General features: G+C 56.6%; 1 protein-coding gene across 1 annotated transcript in view; it reads right to left on the reverse strand.

The window, feature by feature from the left end:
• The window catches only part of PRDM6 (PR/SET domain 6), a 96,992-nt gene extending 92,135 nt beyond the window's left edge, over positions 1-4,857 (reverse strand). Inside the window, exon 1 of the mRNA XM_004586363.4 lies at positions 3,966-4,857. Within this exon, the coding sequence (XP_004586420.2) occupies positions 3,966-4,563 (598 nt within the window). The 5' untranslated portion in view covers positions 4,564-4,857. The remainder of the gene's footprint in view (positions 1-3,965) is intronic.
• Positions 4,858-12,004: the final 7,147 nt, after the last annotated feature.

Genomic DNA, 12,004 nt, shown 5'->3' on the forward strand with positions numbered 1-12,004 from the left:
CACCCTGGGCCAGAGGAGGGGCTGGACGGGGGACAGAGAGCGGCCCGAAACCTCTGCGGGCCGCAAGGACAGACAGAGTGCCCAGGCGCCACGCGAATGGGGGCGCCTTGTGGGAAGGGGCGTCGGCTGGAGCACTGCGCACCAGGGCTGCCCTAGAAGGGCTCTCTTCCCACCCCAGGCATGGCCGCCGCCCATCCACCCTCCTCTAACCGACTGGGGTCTTGCAGGCCCTGCGAGAAGGGAGGCGGGCCAGCTCGCCCTTTGGGAAGGGGAAGCTACAGGGCTTTAGCTCCTGTGGGGCAGCGTGAACCGCGGGGGCCCTTCCTGGGGCTCGCTCCCTGAGTCAGTGTCCAGTTTACGCACCGCGCGGACACGCGGGGCAGTCTCTGTCCTGCTGAGCCAGGCCTGCCCGGGCGTGGCCCCGGGACCCCCAGAGCAAGACACAAGGAGAAGACGAGAAGCAGCAAAAAAGAAATGTGTGCTTTTATTCGTCTCCCCCACGACGGCATTACAGAATTCCACGGGCGCGCCAGTGGTGTGGCGAAAGCAGATGGCATGCAGAATAAACCCTGCCGGCCCCTGCCACGTCCACCGCGCAGATGATGAATAGAAGCCGCGAGAGGAGATCGAAGCCGGCCCGGCCAGCCCCACTCTCTCCTACAAAACGAGAAGGCAATTAATTGTGGCGTGTCCCCCATCCTTCATCTCCTGGTGGCACATATCGACGGAGATTACTGCTGATGGACCATTTTATCACCTTAAATAAACAGTCGCCACCCCTCCTAACCTCAATCTCAAACACGGCTCTGTGTTCGGTTCCAGGGCACTAGATAACGAATGATGTTAGAAAGCGTGTGTGTTGCGGCACCGGGCGGGCCTGCTGCGCACCGAGAAAGCAGAGAGGCACACAGACACGCAAGCCCACGAACGCACCACTGGCTGGTGGTCCACAGCCTGCACACTGGTGCAGGTGCGGGGTGGGGAGGAATGAGGGCAAGAAGCCGCTGGAGCGCTTCGGGGCTCCAAGCTACCCCAACCCAGTTAGAAAAGATTAGGGAAAGATCAAAAACCATGTACCGCCTATAAAGGACCAAACTGTACTCCCCACAACCAGAAAAACCAGTGCTAGAAAAACCAGACTTTATCGTGGCTCCCCTAGTCTCATTCCCCCGAATGTATGCACAGCTTGGAGCTACCCACAAAGGTGCCTCTGCCTACGGCCCAGCACACATCCACTTTTCCCAGTACTGTTTCCCCTGATTAGGCTTCCTAAAGCTCCAGGGGACAGAGACTGACTCTCCAAGCCCCCCAAGGTTCAGCTTGTGGCTGAGGTACCCAGGAGGGTTTGACTGTCACCTGCCACCCAGGTACCAAGGGAGACTGCCCAGGCAGAATGGTGTGAGCCTCCAATTGATGAGAAGATCTGGCATGGGTGAGATGTTCTGGAAGTCTTGGGGGTCCTACAGCCCACAGACGATCAGTGGCGTCGATGAGGGCAGAAGCATATTCCAGAAGACCTCACCTCCCTCCCTCCCTCTTCCCACTGCGCGGCCACCTCAGGCTTTAGGAGAGAGGAACCCTCACAGGGCAGCTCAATTTGCAATCTCAGCCAGAGTGGACTTCAGTCCCAGGAATATATTAAAAAAAAAAAAAAAAAAGATCCTCAGAGCTGGACCACAAATGCACAGCTTCTGCTGTTGTTAACTTCCTGGGCGACAGACCTACAAGTCCCTTCACCTCGGCAGGCAGGCCAGATGCCAATCAAGTTCCCGGGTGAACCTGCAGGGTTGCGGAGTCCTTGGCTTACAGGACAATGAATCGCGCATTGCTGATCCCAGACACAAACGAAAGGAAAAGAACTCAACTCCGTGGGGAGAAGCAAGAAGGCCCTGCCCCTTGCCTGCCTTGTAAGAAAAACAGAAAAATCGCTCAGCACACCAAATGACAAAATGAAGCAACACTGAGCCACCTCGTTCCAGAATTATTTTGGAAAGAGGAATGCCCCTCCAAAAAGAAAAGAAAGAAAAAGGAAAGAAAAGTAGAGACATTTCTAGGTGGCGATTAATCAGGGCTTTCCTTTACTGTCCGCCCCACCTCCAACCACAAATCTGGGAAAAGAAGAAACTTTTCAGTCTTTCCAAAGACCTGCTTTCAGGGAAAAGGGATCCTCTTCCGTTACAGGCAGGCCCCTGGCTAGAGTCGACTCAAACACTTTTTGAGTCCAGAAAACACACCCCTCCATTTCACGAGGCAGCCTAAGGGTGCTTTCCCAGACAGGTCCTAGCAGAGAGAAGTCCCAAATCTCCAAGCATCTTTCCGGTGCAGCTATTCGAGCTCCCTATTGTCTTGCTCGATTGCCCTTTAATTAGGACGTTCTAACTTCCCCGCCACTCGCCCACAGCTGACTCCACTAGGAGACACCAGAAGAACCACACAATTGGAGTCACACAAATAAAAATCTTCATGTGTGTCCCTTCAATCAAAGGTCTTTGATGAAAACGTATGAATGTCAAGCCTGTATGCAAATCGCGCGGGGGGCTGAACCGCGCTGTCCCGAGTGGGGCCGGCACCCATCTAATTCACCAGCTTGAAGGACTTCCGACCCGCTGCGGCTGCGTTCCAGGCAGCAGCCATGAAACGCCTCTTCCACGGCGAGTCCTTACCTTTCTGTTTCACAAGTTTAAAGAACTGCCTTGAAAACACGACATCGGGGGAACATAAAATTTTTCGGAAACCCCTTGAAACAACACAGAATTTTCTACAACTTAAACAAGTCATTTTCATTGCACCGGGAAGTAGCCTGGGGACTTGCCATCTCAAACCAGGACTTAACTCTGGGACTCGAAGGAAAGGGGAAAAGTTACCGCACATGCTCCTTTAGTCGGTAATTATCCGCAGCGTGCTGTTCACTAATACGCCTCAAGCGCTCCCTCGTTTTTCTAAGGGGGAAAAATCACTTTCAACAGCTGTCAAGGAAGTTATTTTGCTTTTACCACAAATAAGGAAGTTCACCAAGCGGCAGACTTTGGGGGAGAGGGGGATTGATCGATGTAAGATACAAAAGTAAGTATGTACGACGCCCTGCTCTCCTAACGAAGGCGGCTGGCGGACTGGGACGGGAAAGCTGAGGCGGGAATGTCCATCTTCCCAACTCTGCCCTGCCTGCAGTCCGACTCCCAACCTGCTTTCCCGCGGTCCGCAGACGCCTCCAGAGCCCGACTCGCGCTTCCGCCATCACGAGCGAGCGGCGCAACCACACAGCCCTTCCAAAGGGATCCAAAAGAAACGGGTCTAGGGCAACACACGTTCTTGATTTTCCCTTCAGAGATTTGCTGTAAAAACCTCACACGGATGTCCAGCCTTTAAAAAAAAAAAAAGGTGCATGCAGGAGCCCGGGGTTACTACAGCCCTGACGGTGAGTCAGGCGTTCGCCACTTAACTTTGGCGAACAAGACAGGAAGATGCGTTTTCTAAATGCCTGACATTTTTATTTAAGACAAAACCCACGGGTGAACCAACACCAACCGCAAAGATTCTCAAGCTCGAGACGGGGTCTGCGAGCAACTACACCGCCCAGAAATCGGATTTCTTCTTCTCCCGCCCAGAAATCGGAATTTTTCTTCTCCCTAAAGCAAGGGGTATATTTTTCTTTTCCTCCTTTGGGCAAAGAAACAGTTGACCTTCCCCGGTCCCTGGGAGCCCCGATCCCAACCCATTTGGGACTGTGAAGCAGGGTGGGCGTGCGGAGGGCAGACCCCAGAGTCCCCCCCTCTCTCCACTACCGGCCATCACAGCCGCTCCCTTCTTTCTCCAACGCCAGTCAACTTTGGCTGCAGTGTCCAGCCCCGGCCCAGTCCCAGCGCACCCCCAACCCCTTGCCCCCGGCGTCCCGCCTCCCCGACAGGCGCCCGTGCCCGCCGGCGCCAGCGCCCCGGGAGAGCGCGCGGGCTGCGGCGGCTACGTACGGTTGTTGGGGTCGCTGGCGTGCTGGTTGAGTGGGATGATCTCCATACGCTGCTGCCCGTACAGGTAATAGTCCAGCTCCTCTGCGCTGCAGCGGAAGCGCGCGGCGCCCCGGCCGTCGCCGCCGCACTTGGCGGGCCCTGGGCCCGAGGCCGCGCCTAGGCACAGGTCCTTGGGGGGCAGCGGCTCGGCGGCGACCGCGGCGGCGGCCAGGGGAGCGAACACCGGCAGCTGCGCCACGGGCAGGGCCGAGAGCCCCGCCAGCGCCGCGGCGGCAGCGGCAGCGGCGGCGGCCGCGGCGCACGAGGAGGCAGAGGAGGCCGAGGCGGAGGAGGAGGACGAGGAGGAGGCCGGGGTGGACGAGGCGGAGGAGAGCGAGGCGGGTCGCGGGCGCAGGCTGTCGAGTGGGGGTTCGGGGCGCTCCGGGGGCGGCGGCGGTGGTGGCGGCAGAAGAGGCTGCGGCGCGCCCAGGGGGCCGGCGGGGCCGCCGCCCTTGAACGGGCCGCCGGCGCCGTGGGGAAAGAGTTGCTGCCAGTGCTGCAGGTAGGCTGGGTCCACTTTGAGGAAGGCTGAGCCGCCCGGCTCTCCTGGCTTCAGCATAGCCGACGCCTCGAGCTGGGGCAGAGAGCAGGAAGGGCGCTGGTGAGCCAGACCCCGGGGCGCCGGGGAGCTGGGGCAGTGATGGGAGGGAGGCTGCTTGGACCCTGGGCTCCGCCCGCGGCAGCCCGGTTCGCCCGCTCCTTCCTCCCGACTGCCTCGCCGGGCGCAAAGTTTACTCGAAAGCCTCCCAGAGGGAGCCGCGAGTGCCCAGTGGTGCCTGCCAGCCCGCGAGGGCGCACGGCGCTGGGACCGGCGAGAGGGCGCTTGGCCGCCGGCGGGACTCGGCTGCGGGACGCCGCGCCCGCCCTCGCCCGGCGCCCGGAGTCGACCCGAGCCAGAGTGGCGCAGCGCCAGAGGCTGCCGGCTTCAGGCGCCAGGAGGCGGGACAGTCTAGCCCCCCGCCCCCAGCCAGGGACCTACAGTCCTCCCCAACCCTGAGTCCAGAGACCCTCGCCCCGACGCTCCTCACCTTACCCGAAAACTCGCAGCGGCGGCCGGGTGCTTGGGTGCGCGCTGGAGCCTCGCGGCGCCGGCGGGAGAGTGCACGCCCCGGTGCGCTACATGCCCCCAGGTCGGGCGCGGGGAGAGCCTCGGGGATCCGGCCGCCCCGGGCCCTTCCGGGCTGCGAGCGAGGGCCGTTCAGGCCCGCGGAGGGCGCGGGAGCAGCAGCCGGGGGCACGGGACTGGACAGGGGTGGGCTGCTGCGCGCTGCCGCCGCGTCCCTGCACCGGGGCTGCACTCTCTCTGGCAGCCTCCCGGCTGGACACGTGGGTTTTACGACAGCACAAAATACGCGTGTGTGTGTGTGTGTGTGTGTGTGTGTGTGTGTGAGAGAGAGAGAGAGAGAGAGAGAGAGAGAGAGAGAGAGAGAGAGAGAGAGAGAGAGAGAGGTGGGGGTGGGGGCCAAGTCCCGAAGAACCAAGGGGAGGGGAGAGCGAAGAGGAAGTTCTAACTCAGCCGGACCCACGCGCCCTCTCCTGCAAGAATGCCTCCTCCGCCCGCTCATCCCCTGCTCCTGGGTGACGTCTCCCGCTCGCCCGCTGTCTCTTTCTGCCCGTGATCTGTCTTTCCTAGGTCCTGGCTCCTCGCTGTGATGTTGTGAGCGGCAGAATCATCGACAGTCGGAAACAGCTCGGCACAGGCGCCGGGCCAGCGCTCTCCGCCACCGGAGTCCTGCCCATCCCGGGCCCGCCGTGCCCAGCTTCCTGGAGTGCTGCTGGCTGCTGGAGACGCCTCTCCGCGCCGTGCCACCTCTCACAGAATCCTCCCGGGAGAAAACTTGAGGCGGGTTGGGCCGTGGTGCGCTGGAGTGGAGCTCTGGGACTGCAGACGCAGAGCACGGCTTGGCGGAGCGGGGAGGAGGCGCGGGACACCCGCTCTCCCCCGAGCTGCCCCGACCGCAGGGCTGGGGGTGAGCAGCGGCTGCTCGGGAGCCTGCCAAGCTCCAAGCCTAGCCGTGGAGGGTTGTCTTTTCGTCTAGGAACCAGGCCCTGCCCCCCGTAGTTCTATCCAGGCTTCAAGGAGAACCAGCATCGCCTTAACCGCGTATTCACACAGCCATTCTTTCTTGGTTTCAGCTTGCTTTCTGTTTGTTTTTGTCTTTCCTCTTCCCCCTGCTCCAGCGTCTGGAAAGCCGCCCTTTGATGGACTCATCCTCCGGGTGTCTCTCGCATGCTGCCTTGGGGCTGGAGGGAACAGCTGGACCCACAGTGTCCTGACTGGCGTAGTGAGGCAAGGTCATCCATCATCCCCGGATAAATTGATAGAACCAGAGGAGAGGGCAAACCCCACGCGGGGAACCCAGAGATCTCAGCTGGGGTTGCAGTCGGAGGCATGTTTTGGCTCAACAGCTGATGGAACTGCCACAGCGTGGACGCAGCCTAGCATCAAGCACAGGCGAAGGAGTGCCCGACCAGGTAGCTTCAGGGTTGGCCCCAAGGCCCCCCCACCGTCCTGCTTCTTGGCTGGCTCCAAACCTCAAGCTCCAGGTACCCCAGCCTTCCCTCACGTCCACGTGGACCTCAGCATCTTCTCCAGAGGCCTAGTGCAGCCCACACTGTGGAAAGGGGCGTACAACTGAGTGGCTCCTGGGAGACAAGGACTCCAAAAGTGAGAGTCGCCAACCCCATATCATGGATGGGGCTCACTGAGGCGCTGGAAGGCTGTGGTGGTTGCCTGATGTTTATGGGCTGCTGGGCGGACTCCAACCTGGGTGAGATTTGAACCCCTGGCTCCCTGGCCTCCAGCTGCCAGGAACCCAGGCACAGGCAGAGGTCTGCTGGGACAGGTGGACACAGCCTTGCGACAGTCAGGGCGGGACCCAATGCGACCCAGACTTCCACGAAGCCCGCCCAGATAGCAGGGGTGGAGGGGACTGGGGCAGAAGTGAGTGCTGTCCCCCTGGACCCTGCCGTTACCCCGCCCCCACCCCGCTGAGCGCAACTGGAAGGTGAGCCCACAGTGTGTACCTGAACCCGCTCCTCTCCGTTGGCTTTTTTAGAAGTCCGAGGCAAACACATTGTCTGCACCACTTAGGAAGCCATCAAACCTTCCTTAAAAAAAAAAAAAAAAAATCCATGGCTCCCAAATCGATATGGAATATTTGCTGGGAATTTGTTCCGGAGGAATAAATAAGGCGCACGAGTGTATTCAGTGCAAACGTGGGGGGACACGGTGGTGTTTTTCTTCATTGATTAATGACCTCTAAAATAAAACAAGTGGGAAGAGGAGTCGGGATCAATAAATTAACTACCCAAATTCATCATTTTCTTGAGCATTCTTCTCCCTCGCCCCTGAAAATCAGCCTCTGGGGGCCCACCCTTAGCTAGGCGGGAAGCGCGCAGCTCCAGGCCAGAGGAGGGAGGGAGGGGTGCAAACCAAGGCGCATCCCTGCCGGGATGGGGAAACCTCCCTCCAGGTCGCTGGTCGCCCTCCTGGTCGCCCAGGTTAAAAGTTTGCCTGTCCTTGTATTCACTGTTTCCTGCCAGGGGAGGGCAGAGGAGAGGAGCTGAGCCCTCAGGGTCCGTTGCGTTTGACTGCACTGCAATAAAGGATGCAGCCACCCTGCTGCCTGCCCTGGGTGCTCCTGCTTCTAGGCTTAAGGTCACGGGTGACTGAGTTAATAATTAATTCATACAGACATTTATTCAGAAGGTTCTCTGAGATCCACTCTCCCAGACTCCTCCCGGAGATTTATTTTCCTGGGGGATGGATGGGGGAGGTGGGGCTGCAGGTGACAGGAGCAGCAAGCAGAGAAGCAAAGATGGAGATGGAGGGAGAGGCAGAAACTGCTGGGAGGAGTCCCTGTTGAGGCACAGGGGGGCGATGCCTCCCACCAACCAAAAGCTTCCTTGGATAGATGCGTCCAGCTGATTTAGAATCTGGAAAGAGGCAGCCAACTGAATGAAGACCTTGGAATGCAGGCAAAGGGAGAAGGTTCTGGAAAGATGGCACCCCACTCCCTCCCTCCCGCTAGGAGCATTCTGAAGGGGTAAGGGTTGGAAACTGGCCCAGACCTGACCTCTGAAGGACCTGCCTCTCTTAAGGGCACAAGGAACTTTGGGTGTGGGATGGCCGGGGGGGGGGGGGGGGACAAAATATCTGAGACCCAGAAACGGTACTGTGGGGCCTATAAAAAGAGCTCCAACCATGAAGAAAATTGCATGCTCTAAGAGTGGAATGCATGTGTCAGAGCTGGGCCTCCTCTGTGGCTTAGACGGACAGCATATCCAGGTGCACACGGAGGATATGGCAGTACGCTGGAGCCTGCAGAGGACACCTGGTACCACAACAGAGGACGAGGACAGAACAAATCAACCAACTACCCCAGCCAAGTGTTGGCAGTGAAACCTGGACAAGCGGAGTCTCTAAGGTGGACTATGTCAGCCAGTGGATTCTGGAGACATTTCATTGTGATTGGAGTGGCAAGATCGGCAGCAATACAGAACTGTTGAGCTATCAAAACCACTGGAGCAAGACCCCCAGAGCGCGACCCACATGGGGGACCCTGGGATGGTTGGGAGGCTGGGTGTGACTTTTCCCCTTATCTCCTCCTCCCCGCCAGATACAGAAAGGAAGAAAGAGAATGCGAAAACAATGGTCTCACCCACTTTCCTCTAGCCCTTGACCCTTCGTACCCTAATCAAATACGTGAAAATTATCAAAAATAAAATTTATACAACAAGAAAAAAAAACCACCCCGTAGCCCAGATCATCAGGTTTACATTCCAAGTGGATGGTGACCGAAGCCCGATAATGGGCCATGCCTGATGACAAGACGGCGGAAAGCCACAGCACGCAGAAACCAGAGGGCATGCCATGGAGGGGACACCATCTTACATGGCATGGCCAGGTGGGTTTCTCTCACGAGGTGAAATCTGAATAGACTTTCAAGCAAGAGGGTGACATTTTGTACCTGGAGTGCAGCATCATTGCCCTCCCTGAGCTATGTCAGAGACCGAGGCAACAAGGGGGGTGCTCCCTGCCAGTGACCCTGGGAAAGGAGGGGGCCTCTGCCACCCACATGCCCACATGGCAGACCCCGGTGGACTCCAGCCTTGTGGCATTTTGAGCCACTGTGGCCGTTCAGGGAATGAGCCGGTGCCTAGAAGGTCTCTCTGAGTCTCTCTTCTGAAACACTGTCACTGTATTCAAGTGAATAAACAAACTTGAAAAAAAAAATGGCTGGGCCTCAATTCCTCTGGAATGACTTGGTGGGACTCATGCAACTTTTTTTTTTTTAAGATTTACTTTTACTTTTTAAAGATTCACCTTTGTTGGAAAGCCAGATACACACAGAGGAGGAGACAGAAAGATCTTCTGTCCACTGATTCATTCCCTCAGTGGCCAAAGTGGCCAGAGCTGAGTCACCCTGAAGCCAGGAGCCAGGAGCCTCCTCTGGGTCTCCCACATGGGTGCAGAGTCCCAAGGCTTTGAGTCATCCTCTACAGCTTTACCAGGCCACAAGCAGGGAGCTGGAAGGGAAGTGGAACAGCCAGGACATGAATTGGCACCCACAGGGGATCCCAGCACATGCAAGATGAGGACTTAGGCCTCCAGGCTACCACTCATAAACTTTTGATGATGCTATCTTGAAATGCTGAGCTTCTATGCCACATGCTGTCTTGCTAGGAGGCTGTTGCCTGGAGATGTACCATGCCTGGAAGCTTGGGGAAAACAAAGGGTGGAAATGTGGCCCAGCAGCTCAGGTGCCACTCGGGACACCTGTCCGGCTTTCCATTCCAGCTGCCTGCTCAGGCCAACCCCGGGAGGCAGTGGGTCTCAAGTCAGCAGGAGCCTGCCACTCCCCTGAGACACCAGGGCCCAGAAACCTCCCAGCTTCTGCGTGGCACAGCCCAGCTGCAGCAGCCATTGCCAGTGGGTGAAAGCTCTTCCTTCACCTCTCCCCTCATCCTGTAAATAAGAAGTGCTGTGGCAACCCGAAGACAAGAAAGCCCTGTCCTCTCCCCGCAGCCCTCGTCTTGCTCTGTGCGGTCAGTGATGTTCTCGGGGCGCCGCCCTCCACCAGGACCACCCCAAACCGCACCTCCTCCTTTCCCATGGTCACCCAGCAGCTGTCACTCCAACAACACCTGTCAGCCACCCCACTGACCTCCAGGCGAAAGGCACAGCGGGAGCCCCTGGGGCCCATCAGTCCTCCCAGCAAAGCCTCTAAACAGATAGCTGCTGCTTGCAGGAACCTCAGCCCTTGTGATTCCCAAGGCCTCCGAGGCTTACTGCGTGCAGTCCAGTCCCTTAATTTGTTGGTTGGCCACTGGGTGAGAAAGCTGCTCTTTCTTCTCTGAGATCCTGGTAAACCAGAAAAAGCAAAGCAACTGGATAAGAACGGTCCCTTCAGATGCACACGGGCGGTCTTCACTTATTGTCTCATTTTTCTCCCAGGAATTTAACCTTCCGTTCTTCTCAAGAGCCTGCAAGGCTACCACAGTTACCTCCCAATGGCCAGAGCCAGCCTGGTGTCTCAGGTTCCAGAGTTCCCAGAGGCGTCTGTGTGTGATGTCTTCCTTGGAATCTGCTCTGAAAAACACTACCTGGCTCTTGCACCATCTTTCTTTGGCCACCACAGTGCTGCTTCCACGAGCTGAAGCCTGCAGGCTGGAGGACCCCTCAGAACGGGGCAAGCAAGTCCCCATGTTAGCAGCATGTTACACAGCAGAAAATTGACGATTTCCATGGTACAGTGGCTTCCCTACCAACAGGTCCTAGGAGCCAAGAGGACGTTCAGCACCCCTGGACATGAGGCGAGCTCTGGAGGAAGCAAGAGCCAGGTTCCCAGAGCGGCTCTTACGCACACCTGCAGGTGTACACATGGCTGTGTGTGGCTTACACTGGCGTCGTTACCTCTCCTAACAGCTGGGGTGTGACGGTGACACCCTAGGCTTTTCGTTGGATTTCTGATGCCTCGTGTTCCCTTGGGTAAGATTTTTCATCTAACATCCACTATCATACATATGGCATAGGTGGGGAGCAGACCAGGCTGAACCCGTTCACATCAACCGCTGGCAAATCCGAGCGGCATCATAGAGTGTGGGTCAGGCCTGCTCTTCTTAAACTTTCACGAACTATGCAGGAAGGAAAACACTGGAAAGTATAAAAGCCGAGCATTCGAACGTTCCAAAGTGGAATTCTTATAGGCAAAGATTTTAGAACAAGATTTCCCCCAAAGAAATTTGTGGGCCAATTCTGGCTAATCTCCCTGCAAAGGGTGGTGGGGTGGGAGGGAGAGAGAAATCACAGAAAAATAAGATTCTTAAGGTTTAAAGGAAAAAAATTATGTTGTACTGTCAAAACTGCCAGATTCTTAAACAAAATTTTTAAAAAATGGTGATAGTCACAAAATATATTCTTCGTCTTCTTTTTTTACAATATAGTGATTGACAAATGACACTGAAATATGGGTTGGAAATTTAACATTTTGAAAATTCAGTGATTACCAACTTGACTTTCACCAGTAGTGCTGTTTGCCCATATCTGTGGCATTTCCATCTTGTCTCTCCACACTGCATTTTCAGTGCAAACATCCACCAGGGTGGACAGGTGTTTTACTTGGCAACAGCGTAACAGGGTAAGAATAGATTTCAGAATCAAATGCTCCACAAACAAACGTTTTTGAGCAGAAATATTGCTCACAACTGTCTCCTGAAAATGTTTGTCCTGGAGCTAGGCAGCAAGGCTGAGCATTGTAGGGAATGTCTCCCATTGGCTCGTCACTGATGTCACCTTGCAGTTTTTCTGTCAGCCACGTTGTAGGACACGCACACTTCCATGGGTAGCTTCACTGGGCCAGCCCTAAAACATGATTTTGTAAGTTGAGGGCAAGTATTTTCACATTCACTTTTCCTCTTTGTAGAAATGAATCAGAAGCGTGCATACATTTAGCAATGTTGCATTTCACTGAGGTAGACACCATTCTATTTGTGAT

The sequence above is a fragment of the Ochotona princeps genome, chromosome 19 (assembly GCF_030435755.1).
Source record: "Ochotona princeps isolate mOchPri1 chromosome 19, mOchPri1.hap1, whole genome shotgun sequence".
Classification (NCBI taxonomy): domain Eukaryota; kingdom Metazoa; phylum Chordata; class Mammalia; order Lagomorpha; family Ochotonidae; genus Ochotona; species Ochotona princeps.